Source organism: Blastomyces gilchristii (assembly GCF_000003855.2).
Source record: "Blastomyces gilchristii SLH14081 genomic scaffold supercont1.1, whole genome shotgun sequence".
NCBI classification, from domain to species: Eukaryota; Fungi; Ascomycota; class Eurotiomycetes; order Onygenales; family Ajellomycetaceae; genus Blastomyces; species Blastomyces gilchristii.
Window position 1 is genome coordinate 6,104,102 of NW_003101682.1, and position 25,331 is coordinate 6,129,432.

Consider the following 25,331-nt stretch of genomic DNA (forward strand, 5'->3'; position numbering starts at 1 on the left):
TTACTTCCTCCCTTTCTCCCACCCCGCCCACTCCTCCATCTCAACCTTCCCCATCTCCCCCGTCTCCACCAGCGCACCGGGCAGTATATAAACAACTTCCTCCGCCTTCCTCCTCCTCCTCTCCCTCCCCCTATCCTCCTTATTATCTTCACCATCCCCCTCCCCATCCACATCCTCCTTTTCTTTTGCCGTTTTCCCATCTCCATCTCCACCACCACCCTCCCCCGCAGCCGCAGCCGCAGCCGCAAAATGGATTTCGTCAAGAGCATACCCCATGACAACCCGACACCGCCCACACCGCAGCAGTAGCCGCTTCTCAAACCCATCTTCGCGCCGGATCATGGTTGGTTTGCGGTCTGGTATCGTTGTGGAGAGGAGAATGGTATAGTGCTGCTGCTGTTGTTGTTGTTGTTCCTGCTGTGCTGATTCCAGTTTTGTTTTCTTCTTGCCTCGACTTTTCGTCGTTGGCTCATCAGTGCCTCGTTGCACTGTGTCACCAGCAGCTTCCCCCGCATCCTCAGCCCCATTTTCAACTTCGGATTCCCCCTCTTCTTCCCCCTCTTCCTCTTCCTCGCCCGCTCCAGCTTTCGGAAGCGGTAATATTAGCGCCCGATCACGCGCCGGTTCGCGCCGGCGGGGTAAGAGGTGGAGATCGCGCGTGGAGGCGAGGAGGAGGTGGTTGCAGAATGTGCAGTGGTAGGTTTTTATGGGGAGGCGTGTTTGGGGGATCTGTTGAAGCTCTCCGGTTATATTTGTGTCTGTATTTGCGCCTGCGTCTGGGTTTGGCGATTGGGATTGTGATTGCGGCTGTGAGAGGGACGCGGGTGGCGCTTTTGAGGTTAGGGATGGGGATTTTTTGGAGGCGGGTGGTGATCGGTCGCCACTTATCGTGGCCATGTTTCTTTTGGGTTTTAGCCTATGGTGTAAATTTTTCTGGCGAGTTTTGGGCTGAAATTGTTTGCGGGTTGCTAAGTGAGGTTCTCTAGGAATGCGGTTTGAGAGAATGCGAACAGCATGCGCGTGGTGGGAGGAAGGGGGGCGTTTGGAGATAAAAAAACGTAATTCTGCTGCGGAATTGGTTGTTTAGAAGAAGGGCATATACGAACTTTCGGCTAAAGTACATGGAGTATTAAAAGCAGGGCTGTGTCTCTTGGAATGGCCGCCCAGCTATGTTGATAGTTGAATATACGGAGTATAATAGTATGAGCTGTTGATCAGCTTCCTCTGGCCAGGCGCCGCCGAAGTCACATGATCTTTATCGATAAACCTAGCATAGAGCGCATCAAGACGGGAAGTAGCTAGTTTGATGCTATGAGAGCATTGACCAATCATGAATTTACTCCGTATACTACTCCGTAAAAGAAACGAAAATGGCAAAAAGTATTATCTTCATCAGGTTAGATAATGAATATATTTCAGTGGGTATTTTAAATTATCCACAGAGCCTCCCCCAGCTCTAATGTAGGGGTGTACGAAATGCCCTTCTAATTGACCAGACCAAGTTCTTTGTAGAATGCATCTGTGTTGGGCTCGCGGCCAAGGAATTCCATGAGCGTCTTCATCTCCTCCTGGCTGCCACCGCGTTCTAGAACGGTGTGCCTATATCGTCTACCTTCCTTCGGGTTCATTGGATCATCCTTGAAAACAGTGTAGAACATGTCCGTAGAATATACTTGGGAGCTGGATAGCGGGGAAATGGTTGTTAGTGAGCGAGATATAAATATAATGGAAACAGGAAGAAAAGATATCGGGTGCGGACCAACCTGAGGTAACCGTAATAACCCGCATCGTAACCGCCAATGAGATGTCCGAAAGTTGCCTCTCCATGGCCCCAGTCGTATCCTTGACCAAGGTCTTCAGGCCCACTGAGCTGCGCAATCTCCTTGCGCAGAGAATTATATGTGGCCGAGATATCCATCTTTTCAATGGTAGCATGGTCAGCAGGCTCATGCACGGTCATGTCGAAGATACCAAAGTGCAACTGTCGGAGGTTGAACAGGGCATCGTTCACATGTTTAGTGCTAATCAAGTTGGCAATCAGCTCGTCGGGGATCTTTGCGTCCGGCTTGGGCTTGTCGCCCGCTGCTTCCTTCCAGGCCTGGTAATATTCATCCGAGAGGGAGGAGTAGTGTGTGCTGAGGGATTTGATCTGCGAGGGTGTCCAGCACCAGTTCTCCAGCATTTGGCTGGGTGCTTCAACGAAATCGCGGACGGTATTTGTGCCATGGAAGCGTGAGTACGTCGTTTTTGCGACAAGGTCATGAATTCCGTGGCCAAGTTCATGGAAGAGAGTCACAACTTCATCATGCTTCAGTAAGCTAGGTTTCTTTGCGGAGGGCTTGGAGAAGTTGCAAACCAGCGCGGTAGCGGGATATCGCCGGGTCCCATCCTTTTGAATGAAGCCCTAGATGGTGGTAGATTAGTACATGGTAAATAAAAATGGAAAGAAAAAGAAATGAAAAGAAATGAAAAGGCAATGTCTCTTGGAAGGGGGTATCTTACTGGCTGCAAGTTGAAATTGGCGGCATGACCATACTTCCCTTCTCTTGGGAATAAATCGAGATACAAATATCCTACAAATCCACTCCCCTCTCCTTCATCGTCCCAGACGCTGAAAACCTGGACTTCCTCATGCCAAACAATATCATCTCCCTTCCCAGTGGTGGAGATTTTATTCCGCTCCTCGCCCGCAATCTCAACAAATACGAGCCCAAATAGCTCTTCAAAGATTTTCAGCATGCCGCGAATCGTAGTCTGCAGTGGGAAGTACTCTGCAATCAATTGATGATCAATAGAATATTGCTTTTCCAACAGCATTCGATCATAGAACCGGTGATCCCACAGGTAGTAACGGCCATCAAAAGATTGGCTTGGAGTGCGAGACGCGACATCATTTTTCTTCAATTCTTTGAGGGCTTCAAGCTCCCTTTGGCCACCCTCCTTCAGTCTAGCACGTAGACCGCCAAGGAATTCATTCACAGTCTTAGGAGTCTTCGCCATCTTATCCTCAATCCTAAAAGTAGCGTGATTGGGATACCCGAGCAAGCGTGCTGCTTCATCTCTGAGGACGACGGCTTCTTTGAACAACGGGACGTTTTGGTTGCATTTGTTCTCGTTGGAAATCATAACCTTTTTCCGGGTCTCAGAATTGGTGGCATATTTCAAAGTTGGAAACAGATCGGGATACTTGAAGGTCAGTCGTAGCTTGCCCTCATTCTCCCCTTCGCCCTTCTTCAACCCAGATAATACATCCTCTGGAACGCCATCCAGTTCTTCTCTCGTAAACCATAGACCTCCATTTTCCTCATTCAGGTTCTTCTGGAATTCAATGCTGATCTGGCTCAACCTTTTCTTGATCTCCTTGAACCTGTCCCGCTGTGGACCAGCGGGGAGTCCTAGACCATTACGAATGTAGTCTTTATGTTCCTTCTCCAACAGGTTCTGTGACTCAGGGTCCAGCTTCTCGCCCTTCTTCAGAGCAGCAGCAACGAGGTTGAACAGATCCTCCCGCATGGCAGACTCGATGGCGAAATCGTCCATAAGTTTCTCCGCCTCAGATGAAGCATCCCGAAGTTTGCTATCAGTCGAAACCGCCTGGTAGAAGCCGAGAATATGCGATTCGAGCGCCATAACATTCTCATCTTGGGCCATTGGTAGCAGAACATTAGCAAAGGTGGCCGCATCGGCGGTAACGTTGGCCGCGATAGCATCCTGCACGTTGCGGGACGATTTGATTAAGCGCTTGGTGTTAGCAATCAACGAGCTGGGTGTCGCAGTAAAGACAGGCGGAGCCTGAGGGGGATTCTTCAGCTTTGAAGGAGCCATAGCTGCGGTAGTGAGGGGTAAGCGGCTGGTTGTTTGGCTGAGAACTGCGGAGGTTCTCGATGGAGTGACAGCTGGTGAACTCGTTGTCCGAAACTGGCCCAAGATGAATGGAAGCCTGTGAGCAGACAAACGGAGTGAGGGGGCCAGGATGACGGAAATCCCTATGAAGAGGGAGAGGGAGCCCAGGAGGAGGAGGAAGAGGGGCGAGCTAAACCGTAACCCCGCCAGGATGTCAACCTATGAGGACGATGGGTGAGAAGATCAACTCTGGGGGACAAAAAGAGCCAAGTTGCAAAAAGATACATAAAGAAACACCAATCAACAAAGGAAGACTGGTTCCCTTCAACAGAGTGATGAGTGTGATTTCAAAGAGATACCCAGGATATCAGTCAAACGGATGGGAGTTGATTGTGGCGGACTGACTTGTCATCAAAGAAGAAAAACCGAGAGCTGCGGCTCTGGTCTCACGAACCGAAAGAGGTAGTTAACTAACTTAGTTTAACTAAATATTTAAATATTTAACTAACTTTAGAATTCAACCTCAACCTCGCCTATTTAAACCTAGAACCACCAGCGTCCATCATCAACTAATGAACGATTCAACCTTCACGGCACTTACCTCAAAACATAAGCACTTCACTTGAAACAGCGTAGTCACCTTACTCTTCTCCAGAGATATTAGCTTGTTGCATGCCTCCATCTATTGTTTCTCGAAGGGCATCGTCTTTGCTTACCTAGGACTTCAACCGGCACGACCAGCAGCAAGCCCATGAACAAGGCATCTACTGGAACCAGATCCTGACTCTCGCTCTTTAACTATGTGCAGATTGTGGCATATTCTTGAAAGAAACCGGCTGCTGAGTTACAGATGGACTAAATGGGCGCACAACTCTGGACGCTGAACCGTGAGATATCTGTGTTATTTGTGGGGTTGAAATCCATGCGAATGATGCGAATTTGCTTGCTAAATACCGTCGCATCTCTACAACACGGCCCCGGTAGTTTGATGCCTACCTCCCAGTTGTGAGGTATCATATATGGCGTTGGAAGAGAGCATCCTGACGTCATCCGCCGTTTGGGCGTCATTCCAGCTCCAGGAAAGGAGCTGGGAGAAACACTAGCCTCAATAAATGGCTTGCTACAATAATAGGCCGAGGAGGGAAAAGATGGCAGATATGATATTGGATTGAAATAGGGACTACTGTAGAGCTGATTTTCATCCGACAACATCTTCGGCGGGTGGAACAAGTTACTTTCAGGGTCAAGCATGCGACGATTGATTATTTCCGGAGCAGGACCCTTCCTTTTGCCTAAAGTGCTATAAATTATTAGAAAATAGGCTAAATAAAGAAAATGAATGCGCTGGCTATAAATGCAACCGTCGTCAATATCTCAGAAATATCACAATGCCGCTGGGTGTTTACTGTATGTATAGTACCTGGAACGTGAGACTAGACACTCAAATTGTTAGATGTTTATGTCACTGTTTTGGAACAGGGTCCGGCTATTCAGAGGAATCACAGGGCCATCCTTGATGCTGGGTATATTTAATAATACTTGTTGACGGCATCGAGCCCATGTGGCTGGCTACCTTACAACGACGCACGCCATATCGACTGGTTAGAGGCAGGTTTGGCCGCAGAACTGCGGAGTCAGAAACAGGAAGAAAAGCAGCTCGCTCCTCCACGTCCACTTCACATCTTTCATGCCCTCTTTTTGAAATTTACTCATTCCTCTCTTTCTACTTCTTCTTCTTCTTCTTCTTCTTTCCCTTCTTCTTCATTGATTTATGAGAAAATGGCCCTATACCCATCGTCGGTGATGCGCGGTCATACCATACCAGGAGGCGGGGACGCGACCGATGATTGACATGGCTAAGGAGCTAGGGAGTTAGCATCTCTTTTAGGCCAATTAACGGCCCGGCTATTTGCTACTCCATCCTGCGGCGTCGAAAAGCTTGATTGTGGAGAGGAGAGGTCCGCTCTGGTCAGCTTCAGCTCCGCATTTTTTGGGGGCCTTGGCTATCAGGGTGGGATATCTGATGCAACAACTATTATCGCTGGACTTTTGTGTAGAATTACCTCCAGGACTACCCTCTAACCTCTTACATCTTTACGAAATCAGCAATGCCGATAATTTAAGTCAGTCAACATCAAAAGCAGTCGACTACCCTGCTATACCAAAATCACCTTCAAACATTTTTACCTAGTAGACTTTTTTGGGGTGATTTGGAAAGGTTGGTAGTTCCTCGTGTATCATGATTTTATCCAGATTGACAACTGCGATTCAGCAAAACCCCGGATTACCAAGGGCAAAGGGAAGTGGATAAAAAGAAAATTAGAGACGAGAAAAACACACAAAGGGCGAAGAACCCGACCAAATCATTCCGGGCATGGATCGTGGCAGGAGAAGGTTTTTCGTGGATAAGCTGCATAGGGTGTATAGGACATTTACGACCCGGTATGTGTGAAGCCACAAGTTTTCTTTTTCAGAAGGAAGAAAAAGACATAAATCCGGATCCATCGTCCATTGCACTTGTTCCCTCTTCAAGGTTCTTTTTTTTAAAAAAAAAATCGACAAAAAATCTCACCCACAATGGCTGTCCTTCTTTCTGACAAAGAATGTCTGCGCCCTTATCTACGTCCATAAAATTAGAAAGGGACTCATTGGCGAGTACGACTATGCCTTCTTATTCACGCCGAACCTGCCATTTATGAAATCGCAACAGAGGGGTGCGCCATTTTTTGGCCTGGAGGATCGGATGCCGGTGGTGCTGGCGTTGATTTTGGGATTGCAGCATTCGCTGGCCATGTTGGCGGGGAGTATGGTTTCCATCACCACACCTCCCTTCCCTCCTTTGCTCCCATTTTTCATATGGAGATGAATAAAAAGACAAGGAGGAATGGGAGAGAAAACTTGACCCTCTTGATATTGATGTATACATCTCTATAGTCATCACGCCGCCAATCCTCATGTCTGGCTCTGGCGGCGCAGAACTCCCCGACAACACAGCCCAATACCTCGTCTCAACCTCTCTAATCGTCTCCGGTTCCCTCTCTGCCATCCAAATGGCCCGCTTTCACATCTATAAAACCCCCTATTACCTCGGCACGGGATTGATTTCCGTCGTGGGCACCTCCTTCGCCACGATTCCCGTCGCCATGGGTGCGTTCGCGCAGATGTACGAGTCCGGCTACTGCCCCGTCGACGAGCAGGGAAACCATCTCCCCTGCCCACAGGGATACGGCGCCCTGCTGGCAACATCATGTCTCTGCGCCTTGCTTGAAATTGGCCTTTCATTCACGAGCGCTCGGTATCTGAAACGGCTCTTCCCGCCGCTCGTCACGGGCCCCACGGTCTTACTCATCGGGATCAAGCTCATCGAGTCCGGCTTGCAGAACTGGGCGGGCGGCAGCGGCTCCTGTGTCTCCCGCCCCACAGAGGGACCTTTCATGCTCTGTCCCAGCAACGACGCCCCGCACGCGCTACCCTGGGGCAGTGCTGAGTTCATTGGCCTAGGTTTCCTCGTCTTCCTCACCATAATCCTCTGTGAGCGCTTCGGGTCGCCCATCATGAAGTCCTGCGCCGTTGTCATGGGTCTGTTTGTGGGCTGCATCGTGGCGGCAGCGACAGGCTACTTCGATCGATCGGCCATCGACTCCGCGCCTAGCGCTTCGTTCATCTGGGTACGTACCTTCCGCCTGGAACTCTACCCACCCATCATCCTACCCCTCATGGCCGTGTACATCGTCCTAATGATGGAGGCCATTGGGGACATTACGGCAACCTGCGACGTGTCCCGGCTGGATGTTGAGGGCCCAATTTTCGACACGCGCATTCAGGGCGGGGTGCTTGCGGATGGCCTAAATGGGCTGATCGCAGGCCTGTGCACCATCACGCCCATGTCCGTGTTCGCACAGAATAACGGTGTGATTTCACTGACTCGCTGCGCGAATCGAAAGGCGGGTTACTGCTGCTGCTTTTTTCTAGTGATCATGGGAATATTCTCCAAGTTCGCGGCAGCGTTGGTTGCGATCCCGTCCGCGGTGCTGGGAGGGATGACCACGTTCCTGTTCGCGTCAGTCGCTGTTTCCGGTATGCGTATTATATCTACGGTAAAATTCACGAGGCGGAATCGGTTTATTCTAGCAGCTGCGTTGGCGTTGGGAATGGGGGCTACGCTTGTGCCGAACTGGTTTTCATTTGTATTTACCTACAATGGGGACAATAAGGCGAAGCAAGGGTTCCTTGACGCGGTTGAGCTTGTGATGACGACTGGGTTTGCGATTGCGGGCTTTATTGCGCTGATTTTGAATTTAGTGTTGAAGGAGGAAGAGGATGAGGTGGATGGGGAGGCGATTAAAATGACTAGTGAACCTGGGAGTGGGAGCGGGGAGGGGGTGGAGGAGGAAGAGGGCGTGAGGGGGAAAGGGGTAGAGAGCTCTGACCATCCTTCCCACAGGCTGGACGACGTGGAAAATGCGGCAGTGATTAAGAACGATTGACTTGATATCATTGATGCAATTTGAATTGGGTTGTGTAGGTTTGATACCGACCGCAAAGGGTTGATTATGCGCGCGGTTGTTTGTTGCGGTTATCGCGGTACCCTTTTTGTCTCTTTTTCTGGTCAACGCCAGAGTGGCCTGTGCGAAGCCCGATAAGCATCACGTAGCCGCTGCAAAGACACCAGAACTCTCTCGCTCTTTTCTCTCAGATTTATTATTCCGTATCGTACCTGGATTGAGTTAGTTTTAATATGTATCGCGAGCTGATAACGTTCATGGTCGTATCGAACGTAGGAATATCTCATTTATGCATCCACTCTAGTCTCAAGAGCCTCTGCCATAAATACCCCCGAAGAAATTGCCTTCACCAAGAACGCTGTAGAGAGCATTACTGCCCTGAGCTCACAGCCCAGTCGAATATCGCAGCAACCCATTGAACGGAGACCCTGATGGTAGCAGTAAGACTGAGGTATCCGAGGCATCCATGTAAACCGCTCCAACGGCTCTAATCCAGGGAAACGGGTTGCCCCGAAATCGGCAATGGCCACCCTCCCACAGTTTGATGTCTCCGGCATACACATACACACGTAGGTCTGCGGAGGTGAGATGTAGTCATTGAACGATTCCACCCCGGGGGCTGTCGTCTTCCCTCTAGTCGTCTTAGTCGTCTGTCTCTCAGCAGAGCGTTTCCGCACATCCTCCCAGCAGATAATACATTGCTAATCCTGCAGAAGGTGTAATAGATACTACCCTAAGGCGGATCTGATCGAGGGAATAGAGAAAACTTAGGGAGAGGGGGGGATAGAGGGAAGCCAAGAGAGTAGTAAACTAGGAAAAGCGTCTAGGTCTCTAGGCAAGATAAACGGAATTGCGATGAAGGACCACAGGGCTGAAAATGACAATGTTCGCCTTGGAGCCAGATGCTTTGTTTCACGGCACACCCCGTGGCTGAAGGAACCAGGTCTAGCTCGTTGATCATCCACATCTCGCGGTTGCCATGTAAAGGACGAAAGTACAGGATTTTGAGAAAAGACGATAGAAAGCCAGCCCATCAAGGGGAAGTAACATGATGATGCATGCTCGAACCTCCGCGTATCATAGAGGTAAAAGCATAGAAGTTTCACACTGGACTTGCCTGCTCTGGAGGTAATTTGCAATTCACCATGAGTTATTCAAAACTAGTGTTGTAGTTAGTCACTCAAGTCTTCTTTTTGCATTTTTGTTCTTGAATGAAAAAAAAATATATAAATGTAAATAAATATCCATAATAAAAGCATCACATGACACGACACAATAAGAATGACGCTAAACCTTTTCATCAAGCTAAGAAAAGAAAACTGGTTGGGGAGAAAATTGCAAGGCAGCGGGCATAAACAACCTACGGAGTACGAGTACACTGATTTTTAAATCGCTGCGGCAACACCCCAAGGTGAGGTGGTGGTGGCGGCCGCTACAGTTTCCTGATGTGAAAGGTTTGGCGCCCAGATTCCGTTTAAGTTTCGAGTGCTGCATGAGGCTTAAATGAATATCCACCAATGAGAGCACCACAGTAACTGGAAATGGCGCTTTGTGGTTTTGTTGGGGACCGCGCTAAGCCTGTTTGGGCGTCCCACCCGTCATGGAAAAGTGCTGGATTTTAGTTCGTCGAACGCTAAATTTACTTTTCTCTGACGAAGTTTCTCGTCAATGGATTTGAAAAGAGTAAATAACTTGAGACGATGGCAAGAGAAGTTCAATACACTTTTAGTTTTCTTGTCTACGTTTTCTGGAACAAGCTGGGTAGAGAGAGAGGGTTTGACCAGGCCTTTTCGGTCTGGGGCGTTGAGGAAGTTTTGACTTTGGCTAGCTACCTAGTTGCCGAGATGGGGCTACCACTTGTACTAATACATACAGACACTATGAATTCTTGTACCTCAAGAATTTCCACAAGTATTCAGAAATGTCTTACCTCACTCAAGAATACTCACAGTGAATGTTTTATGAAAAGAAAAAAGAGTTATGAGTTATTCACTTGATGTATTCTTTTCTTGATGTCTATAAAATATAAGGCTCTTTATATGTCAAGAGTGAGTTAATTTTCTTGTGAGTGGAGGTATAGGGAGTAAATATGGTACATGGTTGTATGCATGTGTAAGGTACCTGGTACAAAGCAAGCGCTGTACAGCGTAAACTCTCCTCCACTCCCACCCCAACAAATCGTCCAAGCATAATCTCATCTTCATCCTCGCGACACACAACTTACAAGACAACAGGGAAGAACATCTGATGATGATGATAATGATGATGATGATAATAGTTCTTAGCAACCCGTGAAGCTGAAGAGAATCTCACTAGCTTCTTTTTAAAGACGGATACTTTTCTTCTTCCTTGCTCTCAATATCGTCTTCTTCGTCTGTGGTATACTTCCCCCGGTACTTGGTTGAGCAGGATCAGGCCATTCTTCACACCCTCAACCTTTTTCATTTTTTTAACCCTTTTAACTTCTTCAACTTTCTTCCTGTTCCCCTTCCACTTCTTCTTCCTCCACGTCCTCATCTTCAACTTCTCTCATCTCTCCACCCATCTCTCTATCAGTCTATCAGCCTCTGTACTATCAGCCTCTGTATCCCCTCGTCTGCTTTATCCTTCTTCCTATCGTCCTGATCTCACCAAACGGCAGGCTGGTCCGCAACACCACCATGGCTTCAAACGAAGCCCCCGCAACTACTCCAGCTGCTGCTGGAGGGAAATCCGCAGGCGCAGATGCTGCTCGTCGAACTACCGCTGAACTCAAGAAGGTCCATATCACAGACACACAAATAACGCTGGCAAACTGGCACAAACATGTCAACTGGCTCAACGTCACTCTCATTATCGCCATCCCTATATACGGCCTCGTCCAGGCCTATTGGGTTCCCTTGCAACTGAAAACAGCTCTGTGGGCTGTTGCGTACTATTTCATGACTGGACTCGGTATCACTGCTGGTATGTGTCCTGAAAATTCACTTTTGTATGTTCCAGAGTTTTTGCGTGGGGAACACATCTTTAACTCAGTTTTTATCCGTGTGAACAGGTTATCATCGTCTTTGGGCTCATACCTCATATTCCGCCACGTTACCCCTGAGAATCTATCTGGCTGCTGTTGGAGGTGGTGCAGTGGAAGGATCCATTAGATGGTGGGCGAGAGACCACCGTGCCCACCACCGCTATACCGACACAGAGAAGGACCCTTACTCCGTCCGCAAAGGCCTCTTATACTCCCACATTGGCTGGATGATAATGAAGCAAAACCCCAAACGCATCGGCCGAACCGACATCACAGATCTCAATGAAGACCCGGTCGTCGTCTGGCAACACCGAAACTACCTCAAAGTTGTCATTTTCATGGGCCTCATCTTCCCCATGCTTGTCAGTGGCCTGGGCTGGGGTGACTGGTTTGGTGGCTTCATCTACGCCGGCATCCTGCGCATCTTCTTCGTCCAACAAGCCACCTTCTGCGTCAACTCCCTCGCCCACTGGCTGGGTGACCAACCCTTCGATGACCGCAACTCTCCACGCGACCACGTCATCACCGCCCTTATTACCCTTGGTGAAGGTTACCACAACTTCCACCATGAATTCCCCTCAGACTACCGCAACGCGATTGAATGGCACCAATATGATCCAACCAAGTGGACCATCTGGATCTGGAAGCAGCTCGGCCTTGCCTATGACCTCAAGCAGTTCCGCGCTAACGAGATCGAAAAGGGCCGCGTCCAGCAATTGCAGAAGAAGATCGACCAGCGCCGCGCAAAGCTCGACTGGGGCATTCCCCTCGACCAACTCCCCGTCATCGAATGGGACGACTACGTCGACCAAGCCAAGAACGGCCGGGGCCTCATCGCCATCGCCGGCGTCGTCCATGACGTTACAGACTTCATCAAGGATCACCCCGGTGGCAAGGCCATGATTAACGCTGGTATCGGTAAAGATGCCACTGCCATGTTTAACGGCGGCGTGTATAATCATTCGAATGCAGCGCACAATCTGCTATCGACGATGCGGGTTGGGGTTATCCGTGGTGGTTGTGAGGTGGAGATCTGGAAGCGGGCGCAGAGAGAAAATAAGGAGGTGGAGTCGGTGCGGGATGAGTATGGGAATCGGATCGTGCGGGCGGGAGCACAGGTGACGAAGATCCCGGAGCCTATTCCTACGGCTGATGCAGCGTAGAAAGAAGTGCTCCTTTGGAACTTTTCCTTGTTTTGATATTTGACGTGTGCCTTTAGAAGGTGAAAAAGTCGCGGGTTTTTGATGATATGCGACAAACACCATTGTTTTCTGGAGTTTTTTTCTTTTTTTTCTTCTTTCTTTTCCCTTTTTTTTCCCTCCATTAATTTTTTCCTCTCTCCATTCCTTGTTCTCTTTTCTCTCTTCCTGTACCCATCGCTCTTGTAATACGTAACGGCTGCAACGAACATAACCCAGCACATATCTGATTTTGATTTAATGTCTTCGTTTCTTTTCTTTGTTAGTTATCTTCATGGGGTTTCCTGACCAAAAAAAAAAAAAATATCTTCCGCCCCCTCGATAACTTTATTTTCCTTTTTCATCTTGGTATCCACCCTCCCCCCCGTCTTTTCATCCGCTCCACTTCTAAGTGAACTGAAATGCTGTCGGGATAAGGTATGCTTCACGCATACCATACCGCACCTGAAAATGCTTTTTGAGTCTGGGTTGCGCCGTTTGTGCTTCTATTTCTTTTTATTCTCATGTATCTCTTCTTTTCTCCAAAGACCTTTTTGTATTTTTCGCACATCTCTTCCTCAGTAATATATCCCTCCCTCCCCTGCCTCTCGTCTGCACCCTTAACAAAAGAATACGCTCGGCCGCATCTCTTTTTAATATTTGCTTTCTCCTTTTCTTTTCTTCTATTTTGTTTTTTCTTTCTTCCTCCTTATCATCTCCCTTAATTGATGGTAAAAAATATGTCTGATGAGAAACAACAGCGAGTAGTCTAGCATCTAGACGAATACAAGAATAAGACTAATACAAAAACAAATGACGTTTTGCTTTTCCTTTTCTTTGATTGAAATGTGGATATGAGATAACTAAAATTTGACGATGTGAAAATGTCGTATTTTTCTATTCCTCTCCGCCTGCAACAAGAAAAGAAAGAACTTACAAGCATTCTCATTCTTTTGCACAGGAAATCAAGGTTTTCCTCTAGAGTTAACTATTAAATAAGGGACGAGTAATCCCTCCAGGCTTCAAGCAACCCGCCAGGGGCCCGTGTTGGGAGCAGAGAGAGGAGAGAAGAGAGAGAGAACAGAGGAAATAAATCTCAGTGAGGAAAGTAATTTTAGTAATTAATGAATCAGTAGTTACAGATTGAAAAAGATATGAAAAGAAAACAAAACACTTTTGACAACTGGCAGTTATCATTTGGGAATAAATTGAGGGGAACAACAAGACAGCGGTTGAACATGTGATTTCTCGCTGTTTGAGAGGACAAGAGACAACACAGCAGGTTCATTAGAAACATCTGTATGGATATCTATCTATACATCTATATCAAACATCAGATCCTCATAATACTGGATGATAGTACGGATTATAACCTTGTCTCCAAGAAAGGAATACTCAATTTCCTTTTCCTTTCCCCCCCCCCCCCTTCATTCTTTTATCGAGTTAGTTAGATTAGTTCCTTTTCAATGTTATGTACTGTGTGCACAGAGTTGTATAACGGCGTGATGAACAGTAGCCACGGATTACAGGGACAGGGAACCCTCCTTAGCCTGCGGAATGCATATTTCTTGCATCCATGCAATATGTAATCTGTACGGAGCATGCATTTCCCGAATTGCTGTTCTTGTTGGCCGTTACGGCCGTTGCGGTTAGCGATCCCACCAGATCACGTGACCCACCACTATATTATGTTCTTGTAGATAGATCTATCAATACAACCTTCAACTATTCTACAGATTATAGCCTGAATGGCACATTTTTCTTTTTAGAATATTGCATCAATATTTTTAATAAAAATAGTTCATCTTTTTTAAAAAGTCTTTTACTTTTTATTAAAGATATTTCATTTTCTCTGAATTCACTGATTAATAAATTTATATACTTTTAACTTTTGAAAAGTGCATTCTCTATTATAAAGAATATTTTTTTTTTTTTTTTTTTTTTTTTTTACATATCTAGAAGAAGCAGAGTCATCTTAATATAAGTGATATATCTATTACTTCAGAGTTCAGCTCAAGACTCAGAATTACTTACTCTATTAAATAACTTATTAATAAAATAATTACTTATTATGAGAAAGTTTCTGAGTTATAAGATAAGACTGATGTTAGTTTTTATCAGAGTATGAAATTTGATGATAAAATAAAAGAGAAGCTTTAGAATAAGAGAAAGCAGAGTTAATATTTATCTACAGAATCTGTTTATTTTAACTTATTAAATTCTTTATTATCTCTTACTCTCAGAATACTGACTTTTAATAATAATTTAAATTAATCTATCTATTACACTGCAGATAATTTTATAAATTTTATACAGATAATACTTTAAAATTAAATAACTATAGCTGATACTAGACTGATCATGTGACTGTGTCTGAAATCAGAATCAAACTTTACAGTTATTACATTGTCTAAAAGTATTACTTCTGATTATAATTTGTGTTTATTACATTGATTTTAAATCACATTATTTCAAATATTAAAGGTCTCAGATTCACTTTTCAAATAAAAATCTAGTTTCAGATAAAGAATATATTTAAATTCTTAGTTACATTTTCATTCTGATCTCATTATTAAAAATGACATTAAATGAGATTATGAAATCATTTCTTACTTACATAATATTATAATATAGTGCTCATTTATTGAAAATTTAACAGAGAGTATTATTAAATATCATTACTTTTCTGAATACAGATTATAATTAATATCATTTTAATTAAAAAAAAATATAAAATATAAAAAAAAATAAAAAAATAAAAAATAAAATAATAACAAGAAAAAATCACAATAAAAAAAAAGAGAAAGAAAAAAAGAAGAGAAAGAAAAAAAGAGAAAGAAAGAGAAAGAAAAAAAAAAAGAAAAGAAAAAGAAAAAAATAAAAAATAAAAATAAAAAAAATCAAGATCACAGAGCTGCAGTACTCTTAAAATACTCACTCTTCAGAGTCTTTACAATATTTATTACTAACTGTGTATTTCTCACAGTGAGAGTAACACAGCTGTAATAAGTTATTATCTTAATATTATCTAATAAATAATCAGTATATATCTGTATAAATGTGAATAATTAGAAAATATACACTTAAAAAGTATGATCAGAGTGAACTCTGCTATCACTTAAATAATATCAAGAACAGAATGCTGAAATTAATGATTTTTCTTATCAATTTTATAGATAAGATATGTGAAGATAATCTTGAGAAATATAAGATTCTCTGACTTCTGATAAAAACAGATCTCACAGAGAGACTCTATTTTCATCATATCAGAGACTGAGTATTATCAAAAAGTATTACTTCAATATATATATACTTACTGTAATAATTCATTCTCTGTGCATGTGACTGAGAGTTACAGCTTTCTCACACTGTATAACTCTCTCTGAAATACTGCTACTGATTTACAATCTATGCAGTCTCTCAGTTCAGTACATGCTGTGTATATACAGCTCTGCATACTGAGACTGTGTTGATTATTATAATCTGATATAGTACTCACTTTTCATGAGCCATGTTTCATTTGATTGAGAGGAGAAAGGAATACAACTGCTATTTTATTTAAGAGAGAATGAATAATTGAATCTATAGAAGATAATTTAATTTCTTCTGTATTTGAAATTTAATTAGTCTATACTCTTCAAATTGAGAGTTTTTGAGAGTGTTTTAATAGTTTTCATATCAGCTTGAAATTAGTGATTGATTGAAGAAGAGAAAAGAGAGAAGAAAGAAATGAGAATAACTTATCTTTATAATATAAAAATAGAGAATTGCTGCAATCATTTATTCTAGTAACAAAGATCTGTTTTCTGCATATATCTCTGATACAGATTATATGATAACTATATACAAAGAATATTAACAGTGCATGTATTGAATGAAGATAATATTACTATACAACACTGTAGCTGTTTCTGTACATCTCTGAAAGCTGTTAATATTTTCTTTAAGTCTCTTTATATTTGATAAGTTAGTAATATATTTCAATACACTTTCTCTTTCATTATTATTATCATCATTATCATCATCACTATTATTACTATCATTATCATTATTATTATTATTATTATTATTATTATTATTATTATTATTATTATTATCATATTATTTCTGATTATCTCTTCTGTCTTCACCTCTCTTCAACACTCACTGAAATTAATTATGTTATTTCTCTTCAAATATTCTGTGATTCTGCAGATTATCAAGGTGTGTGAGCACTGTCACAGATTGAAGAGAGGGAAGAAGAAGATGTTTAAGTGAGAAGAGATAGATTATAAGACATGTTATAATGCCTTGAAGAGACTCTGTAAGAGAGTAGAATAATAACAATTTTAAGTAACACTTCTGATAGATTTAGACTGAACTAAGTATAGAAATAATATGAATGACATTATCTGTGAGAGATTGAAGAAGAAGACAGTGAAGAGTCTTATACAGTAGTAATAAAATCAGAAGAAGTTCTGAGAATGATTTAAGATTAAGATGAAGAGAGAGAGAGAAGAAGAGTGTTACTGTAAATAAGTAATGATAGAAGAAGATTAAGAGAGTATTAAAGTAGAAGATAAAGAAGTTAAAACTGATAAGTTTTTTATTTATTAAGAGATAATAATTTTTAATAATACTTCTATTCTCTAATTAATTAGCAGAAGCTGATAGAGAAGAAGGAAATTGAGATCTTATTCAGACCTTGAATACACTTCATAATTCAGAATATTAAGAAGATAGCTCTGCTCTCTGAGCATGCTAATCTGCTTATTACTGAGATGAAATCTGAGACAGCAGATCAGAAATTGCGGGATTTTGAAGCATAGATTAACCTGACTGAGAGAGAGCAGTGAGAACTCTTCTCTGAGAAGATAGTGAAGAGAGATTTTAAGATAATTATCATCTCAGATGAGAAGAAGAAGAAGAAGAAGAAGAATGAGAAGTGAATTATAAAGAATAATAAAGAAGAATGAGAAAGAGAAGAAAGATGATAAGTAGAAAAAGTTTTTTTCTTTTTATATTAGTTAGTTATAAGTTCATAATTATTAATAATTGAAATTAATTTTGAATTTTTAAAAATTATTGTACAAGTTGTAATCAAGTCAGAAATAATATATATATATATATATATTTAACTATCATGATTCACAAATCACTATAATGTATAAGTATTAACATTTTTTCAACATTGATATTCATAATATTAATATATTTTTAATGATATTATCTGATAATATAATTTGATAATACTCTCTTTCATAATATTAATATATTTCAAGAAATATGACAGAGATTAATTAAGATTGTTTATTTACTTTTATACATTAATAATATTTAATCTGAGTTAGTACTAAAATTATAACTAAGCTAAGAAATAAGATTATTTTCTCTTATATTAATTCTTCTTACACATATCAGTGATCAGTTATTGAAAATAAATTATTATCTTTCTCAAATTATTATTATATCTTCTAAATTCACTTCTTTCACTTCTTTTACTTCTATTGAAGATTTATAAACTCTTCAAGAAATCACTGTGAATTACAAAGTCTATATTATTTACAATTCAACACAGAATGCTCTCTTTCAATTATAATGAATAATCACTTCATTCTTCACATCTGATTTCAGGCTATGAAATTTATGAAAAACTCAACACAAACACTGAGATAAACTATGAAATAATTATCAATAGATTGTATTATAGATTACTAAAGTGTTATCTCTCTACTGCAATCACTGCAACTTTATTCAGAAACATTTATTATAAACTAATTATAGCTCTGAAGAAATTTTCTAACATCTGAAGTCATCAGAATATAGATAATAAAAGAAAAATAATCAGAAAATTACTACTAAGCTGATAAGTTACTTTATCAGATAATGATTTTTAATAACACTAACTTTCTAATTTGAAGAAAATTATGCAAAAATAATTATATATCAGTACTCTGATTTCACAACTCTCATCTGATAACTTCTGTAAATAATTACTTTATATATATATATCTCTGAATCTTTCTCTTTAATTAATTGAAAACTCTGAATTCTGAACACTTCTTCAAATACTTAATTTAAATCTTTATATTTCACATTGACTCTGTCTTCAGTTCAACCTTGAGATATACTACAAAGTTAATATACAATATCTAGAATCAGAGTTGAAGAATCATTGAAGAGTGTCTCTCACAGTGAATATATAAACTAGTATAAACAATCTTACATTTATAAGAGTTATATGTTATTATATTGATAAGAACTGAACTTATCAAGAGATATTAATTGAATTTGAATCATTGATCAGTAGTCATACTGAAGATTATATAATAGAGATATTAATAACTGTGATTAAAAATGACTATTGAGATATTAGTCTCAGTCTTCTTATAATTATAACTGATAATGCTGTGAATAACTACACTATAGTGAAGAGCTTGAAGCAAAAATTGACTTTGTATTTCTGAAATAATAAATAAGATTATATTCTCTGCATTGCTCATATAATTCAACTTATGATATAAACACTGATAAAGAATCTTAATATTGAGATGAAGAATAATAAGATGACTGATTCTTGAGATAAGAATGAGATGAAAGTGATTACTTAAGTAACTTTTACATTCACTTTGTAAAAGATAATGTTTTTTGACAATACTTTTTAATATTGCTTTTTAATAATGCTTTTTGATAATGCTACTGTTAATTTTGAATAGATTGATTAATAATTTAAATATCATAGATTCAAAACATTGCTAATGTGATTTATACCTTCTCTAAATAATAATAATGATTTCATGATATTTAATAAACAAACAAATCAGTTACATCACTGAATATGATACAGAATGTTAGAACACAGTGAAGTGTAATATATAAGATAACTATTCAGACTCTTCAATTGTATCAGATAATTGATTATTGAGTGTAATACTCTGATTGAAAAAAGATTCAGATATTAAAACTTTCTGATATAAAGTAAACTCAGTTGAAATATGTGATTGATTTACTGTTTCAGTTTTATAAGATAATAAAGACAGTCTTAATCACTTGTATATCAATGCTACAGTCAGTCTGATAAGTGTATAACAGTTTATTTACTTATCTTGAGAAGCAGTTAAATCACTTAAAAAGAAATTCAGTCTGAGATAATGCTATAGTGCAGGCTATTATTACTGTAAGAAATAAATCAATATATTACTACAGCAAAACTGAACAATCTTTTACAGAGTACTATACTGTAGCAGCTCTACTAGATCTCTTCTATTGAGTTAATATCTACACTTCTTAAGATTGAACAGAGGAGAAATGAGACTTATATATTAAATTAGTCTGAGACTACTACAATGTCAACTATCAGAGATTTGAATAAGCAGATGTTTAAGATGTGAAGACAGTGAAATACAATTCTCTAGTAAGTAATGATCTTTAGTAATACTTCATATCACATAGAACTATAATACTCACTTTAAAACAGAACTTGTATACATTGATTGCAACTGAAAATCAGATAAAACTATATACTTATAAAACTGAATTTGACTGCTATCTTCAAGATAATCTGATGAATTTACACATTAAATCAATTCTAGAGTTATGAAAAATTGTTAAGAGTATATATTCAACTGTTACACTAATAGTGTGTGATATTCTAACAATTTCATTGATAGAGGTGAGAATGAAGTGAAAGTTCAACTCAAGTTAAGATATTTATTATTATCATCAGAGACAATTACAAGAAGAAATAATCAAGAAACTTATAATTGTAAAACATGAAATTATCAGACAGTTTAATACCTCTGATCACAGTATATCAGAGAAGTGTAGTTTTTATAAGAAAGTGAAGAATAAACTTGCATAAGAATGTATTTAGTTATTTCATAAGTGTTATCAATAATTATTATCAAATTCTGATTATATAAGCAATCACTGAATAAACTGAATGAGACTGATTTTAATCTTCAGTCTCAGTCTTATTCTGATTTTGAAAGAATGATCATCTTTTACAGTTTATTCTGAGAAATTACTTCTCTTTTACTGTTCTTGAATTAAATCTGGTCATTTTTCACATTATTTCTCTCAGAAATGATTCATTTTCAGATTTTTTTAAGGCTTGGTTCTAGACTGGCCGCCGGGATCATGAATTTCATGTTTGATCTCATTTGGTCTGATCTCATACATTTCTTGGCGTGAATCCCACTGGGACTAATCATTAAAAAAACATGTAAAGTGACTATATATCAGATCTCAAAATGAGATCATGACTTAGAAAAAATAAGAAAGTGGTCTCATTTGGTTTCATTTAGTCTCATTCTTGGCATAAAGTTACTATTTTTAGACATTTTAAGGTTTTTTTTAGACTATTTTCAATTTTTTAAAAAGTAACACTTTTTGGTAATACTCAAATGAGATTTAAAGTCATTTAAAGCAATAAAAATAATTTAAATTGAGAAGTGAAAATCATGATCTCATTTGAAAAATGTGACAAGAGTAGACAGTAAGTCTCACTGAGACAGTATGAGACTACTATCTAATGTTAAAACAGTGTAATGAAATTAGTTGAATTGATAATGAGACTATCAAATATTCTGATCCTGGTCCCAGACACGGTCACACAGTCAGTCTACTTGATTCTGATAAGACTCACGCCAAGAAATGTATGAGATCAGACTAAATGAGATCAAATGTGAAATTCATGATTCCGCCGGCCAGTTTAGCTGATACTATATAATATCTCACTATATCTGTCTCTGTATAAAGAGATACTATGAGAGATGAGATATAAGAATATCAGAAGAAAGTTAAATATATACTAGATATTAAATCAGTAATTACATTTGATAACTCTAATTATAAAGTCTGATATATTAATATATTAGCTGATACAGAAGTTATTAATGAAACTAACATTCTATTAAGAACTTAATAAGAATTCTCTTTTATATATTATATCAACTCTAAGAAGTGAAAGATTTATTTCAAGTCTCTATATAGATATATACTGTCAAGTCTTATTAAAAACATTTAAATCACTATTAAAATCTTGAAAGCTGATAATACTGCAGCTCTATAAGACAAGATTAATATTAAATATATAATATCACTGACTGAAGAATATGTTAATATTTTTAAGAAGTTAATAAAATTATAAGTCAAGAATAATAATTATCTTACTTTTCAGAGATATTTTCACTATCTTATTATCTATCACAGAGAGCTCTGTCAGAGCACTGAGAATATATATTATAATCTTTTTCTTAATAATCTATAAGATTATTAAAAATCATTTATTAAGATATATCTGAATAAGTTTTTCTTCACTAATCAAGAACTTATTATTAATATTGATATTAATAATTTAATGAAGTAACTGATTAATTATACATTTAAGAAGATTATCACTGAGTGAAAAAAGCAGTCTCAGACTGATTCTGTGACTGTGAAAAAGAATAAGAATAAAGATGAGAATAAAAGTATATCTGTATAAAAGTGCACTCACTGTAAAAGATATGAATATACTATTAATAGATATTTCATCTTATACTCTGATAAAAAGAAAAAGAAGATGAATAAGAAGAATGATGATAAAAAGAAAGAGAAGAAGAATGACTTAATAAGTTCTTAATTAGCAGTAAATACAGTAATTACAAAGATTAAGTTCTATTTCTCTTTTATAGTTATCAGAAAATCATTCTCTAGATCTTGATATTTGAATATATATATAAGTCTGAATATAACAGATGAGCTTCATTCTTTTTCAAATATTAAATCTTTTAATGATAACATCTCTATTGATTCTGCAACTGAGAGAACTGAGTTTATTAAGAAGATTAAAACTGTTATCTTAAAGATTGAGAGTGATAATATTAACTTACAGAATGTTCACTATATTTCTAATATTACAGTTAATCTACTCTCATTTGTGAAGCTTGAAGATCAGAGATTTTAATTTATATTATCTTTCACTATTCTCTCATTTTTCATTTACAGAGTCTTAAATAATGTTATTTTTTATACAGTTTGAACTGCTTATAATAATATATACAGAGTCACTAAATAAGAGTTCAATGAGAATCTCAATTATCTAAGCAAGATAGTTAGATATATTACAATGTCTTATAAGTATAATTTTAACTGAAAAGTTGTTTTTTCTGTAACTGCTGTTACTACTGTTAATAACATTGATTCTGCAGGTCACAAATATAGATCTTAAGAATATAAAGATATTAAAGACTCTTTTGAATTAGTATTATAATCTCAGTTATATTCACACTGATACTATAATTACTATAGTCAAGAATCTTTATACTGAAGTTATAATTAAAGATTCTAAGACTAAGTTCTTTACAAAGAATGTGTTAAGACAGATATAATACAAGATTATTCAAAAACACTGATGTCTAAATCTATTTAACTTATTGAGAAGATTTATATTAATCTTGTAAATAGTAAATATATATTGAAAGATCTCTCTGATCACTTCTTAGAGTTCTGTCAGAGAATTAAATACTGAATGCTTATTATCTGTAATGCAACTTACTATTATTAAGTATATTTTTTAAAGTTTAAGAATGAGACTGTTCAATACTTTGAGTTGTGACTCAGATTTATAAGTAATCTCAGATATACAGTCTCTGCTTTTCTACAGACTGATATTAATGATGTTTTTCAATTCACATATATGTACATAGTTATGAATTCATATAATATTAAATGAGAATTAATAATTGTAAGAGGCCCACGCCGAATAGATCAGTATTATATTGATAGATCTTATATAACAAAGAGAAAAACATTAGAGAAGAAAAAGAAAGAGAAAGTACAAGAATCAGCAATCAGAGTGAATATTTATACACATATGTAGTGATGTACATAGTGAAGCTTCAGAGCAGAAGAATCTATACATGTTTATAATGGCCAAGAATTGGCGATTGAGAATGACTGAGAATTGAAGTGTACACATTTGAGAATGAAGTAGCAGCTGAGAATTAATGATTGAGAATGACTGAGAATCAGAGTGTATACATTCAAGAATGAAGTGATTGAAATCTGTGAAGTGTAACAGAATAGTCTATATAATTGATCAGGTGCAGCTCATCACATTAGTCTCTTCTTTTCAGAAGCAGTTCTCATCAGTCAAGAGCTGCTGTTTCAGATAATACAGAACTCAGAGTTCAGATTGAGCAATTATACTCAACTCATTTCATAAGATATTATCAGCTGCAGCTGCAGAGTCTCTTATTAAGAATATTCTCAATCTCTCACTCAAGCTCATTATCTTCTTCTATGATGCCTGGTGGCTGTCAGTTGAAAGTCAATTGAGAAGAGAACAGATCAGTGACAGTGCAGTGAAGCAAGCTTGTATGAAAGATATTATAAATCTCTGATAATATGTCAAGACAGTAGTTATAACTATCTAGAACTTCTATCACTTTATACTTTATATGACAGTAATCTAGTGTATGAGATAAGTGTGTGATCTGTATATTTTTAAGATTCAATCATATCAGATCTTCTATCTTATATTGTTCAGTGAGATCTCAGTGAATATTAATTCAATCTTCTTAATTCTGTTTAGCACTTATCATGAAGGCTTCTACTCAGTTACAAGTGTCTCAGAGCTTTGTCACTATATTATTAATGATCTGAATCAGACTGTGAAGATTCAGTGTAAAGTATGTAATCTCTAGAAGATTCAATACTTTCATATAATATCTGTGTATGAGAAAGAACAGGCTCACACCTGTTGAAACAGCATCTCAGTCATTGATAGCAACTTCAATGTGTAGAAGAAGATCATATCAATCATCTTATAAGTAATTACAGAACTTATAAAGATAATTCTTCATAGTCTGAATTATTCATTCTGATGCATTATCAGTCTCAGAGTGATAGATAGTTGACAGACAGTATATAATCTTGAGAACTTGACAGATTCTTGTTCAGAGAGTACTCATAAATTGACAGCTCTGATCTGATACTATAGATCTCAGTAATTCATGTATTTAATAAAATAGACTCTGTAGAAAAGCTTCAGTGACTTGTTTAGTATTCATTTTATTACAAGATTTCAATATTACATCTTTACTCAATCAGTTCACAATGATCAGAATGTTTCTACAACTCTTACTCTCAGAGAGATTAATAGTGAAGTTAATTATCACATCTTATCAGATTCTATCAGAGATATTAAGCAGTTTCAGCTGGTCTTTTCTACAGTTCTTTCATGAGATAATGAAAGAATAATAATTACAGTTTCAGACAAAATGTCTGATGCTATTTAATATCTCAGATCAGTAGAATTCTTGAGAGACTATTTAATACAGTTATTCACAGTCTGAATGATCAGTTATATGTGAATCATGCATCTCTTATATTATTCAGATATGTAAGAGTTCAGAGTAAGAGACTCAGCATCATTTATGAAATCACAGAGCATTACTGTTATTTATTGAATATTTCAAGATGTCAGTCTTTATATGTAATTCTGAAGGAAATTGAGACACTTCTTATTGTACTGCTTTAGTGAGAGTTTGAAGAAGTTTGTCAGTCTGAACTACTATATATCACAGTTCATTCAGTGTAGAAGAAGTGAAGATATCAGTGTCAGTTCAGAGAGAGAGTGTTCTAATCAGAGCAGTATATATAGTGTCATGAGTGATCTTATTATAATTAACTAATATCTTTGAGTTCAAGAGCTGATGTTCTTGATTCATTCAGTGCATGTCTATTATATTAAATGATATATCTTATTCTTGTTATGAGAGTGCATCTGCCATCGAGTTCTGACTGCTGAAGTGATAGTGTATTGTAAAATGA

At 38.4% G+C, this 25,331-nt stretch overlaps 4 protein-coding genes across 4 annotated transcripts; 2 read left to right on the forward strand and 2 right to left on the reverse strand.

The window, feature by feature from the left end:
* BDBG_00654 (uncharacterized protein) lies at nucleotides 1-897 on the reverse strand (the record flags this gene model as incomplete). The annotated part of the gene is made up of 1 exon (XM_002629362.1): nucleotides 1-897. The coding sequence occupies one exon, from the start codon at nucleotides 895-897 to the stop codon at nucleotides 1-3; it is 897 nt and encodes a 298-aa protein (XP_002629408.1).
* Nucleotides 898-1,484: 587 nt separating this feature from the next.
* BDBG_00655 (thimet oligopeptidase) lies at nucleotides 1,485-3,825 on the reverse strand (the record flags this gene model as incomplete). Its single annotated transcript, XM_002629363.2, has 3 exons — nucleotides 1,485-1,680; nucleotides 1,764-2,404; nucleotides 2,503-3,825. 3 exons carry the CDS (start codon nucleotides 3,823-3,825, stop codon nucleotides 1,485-1,487), a joined length of 2,160 nt encoding a protein of 719 aa, XP_002629409.1.
* Nucleotides 3,826-6,217: 2,392 nt separating this feature from the next.
* BDBG_00656 (purine permease) lies at nucleotides 6,218-8,330 on the forward strand (the record flags this gene model as incomplete). The annotated part of the gene is made up of 3 exons (XM_031719985.1): nucleotides 6,218-6,285; nucleotides 6,481-6,647; nucleotides 6,778-8,330. The coding sequence occupies 3 exons, from the start codon at nucleotides 6,218-6,220 to the stop codon at nucleotides 8,328-8,330; spliced, it is 1,788 nt and encodes a 595-aa protein (XP_031575943.1).
* Nucleotides 8,331-10,011: 1,681 nt separating this feature from the next.
* On the forward strand, nucleotides 10,012-14,191 carry BDBG_00657 (acyl-CoA desaturase). The gene is made up of 2 exons (XM_002629365.2): nucleotides 10,012-11,294; nucleotides 11,383-14,191. The coding sequence occupies exons 1-2, from the start codon at nucleotides 11,009-11,011 to the stop codon at nucleotides 12,516-12,518; spliced, it is 1,422 nt and encodes a 473-aa protein (XP_002629411.1). The 5' UTR covers nucleotides 10,012-11,008; the 3' UTR covers nucleotides 12,519-14,191.
* The last annotated feature ends 11,140 nt before the right edge of the window (nucleotides 14,192-25,331 follow it).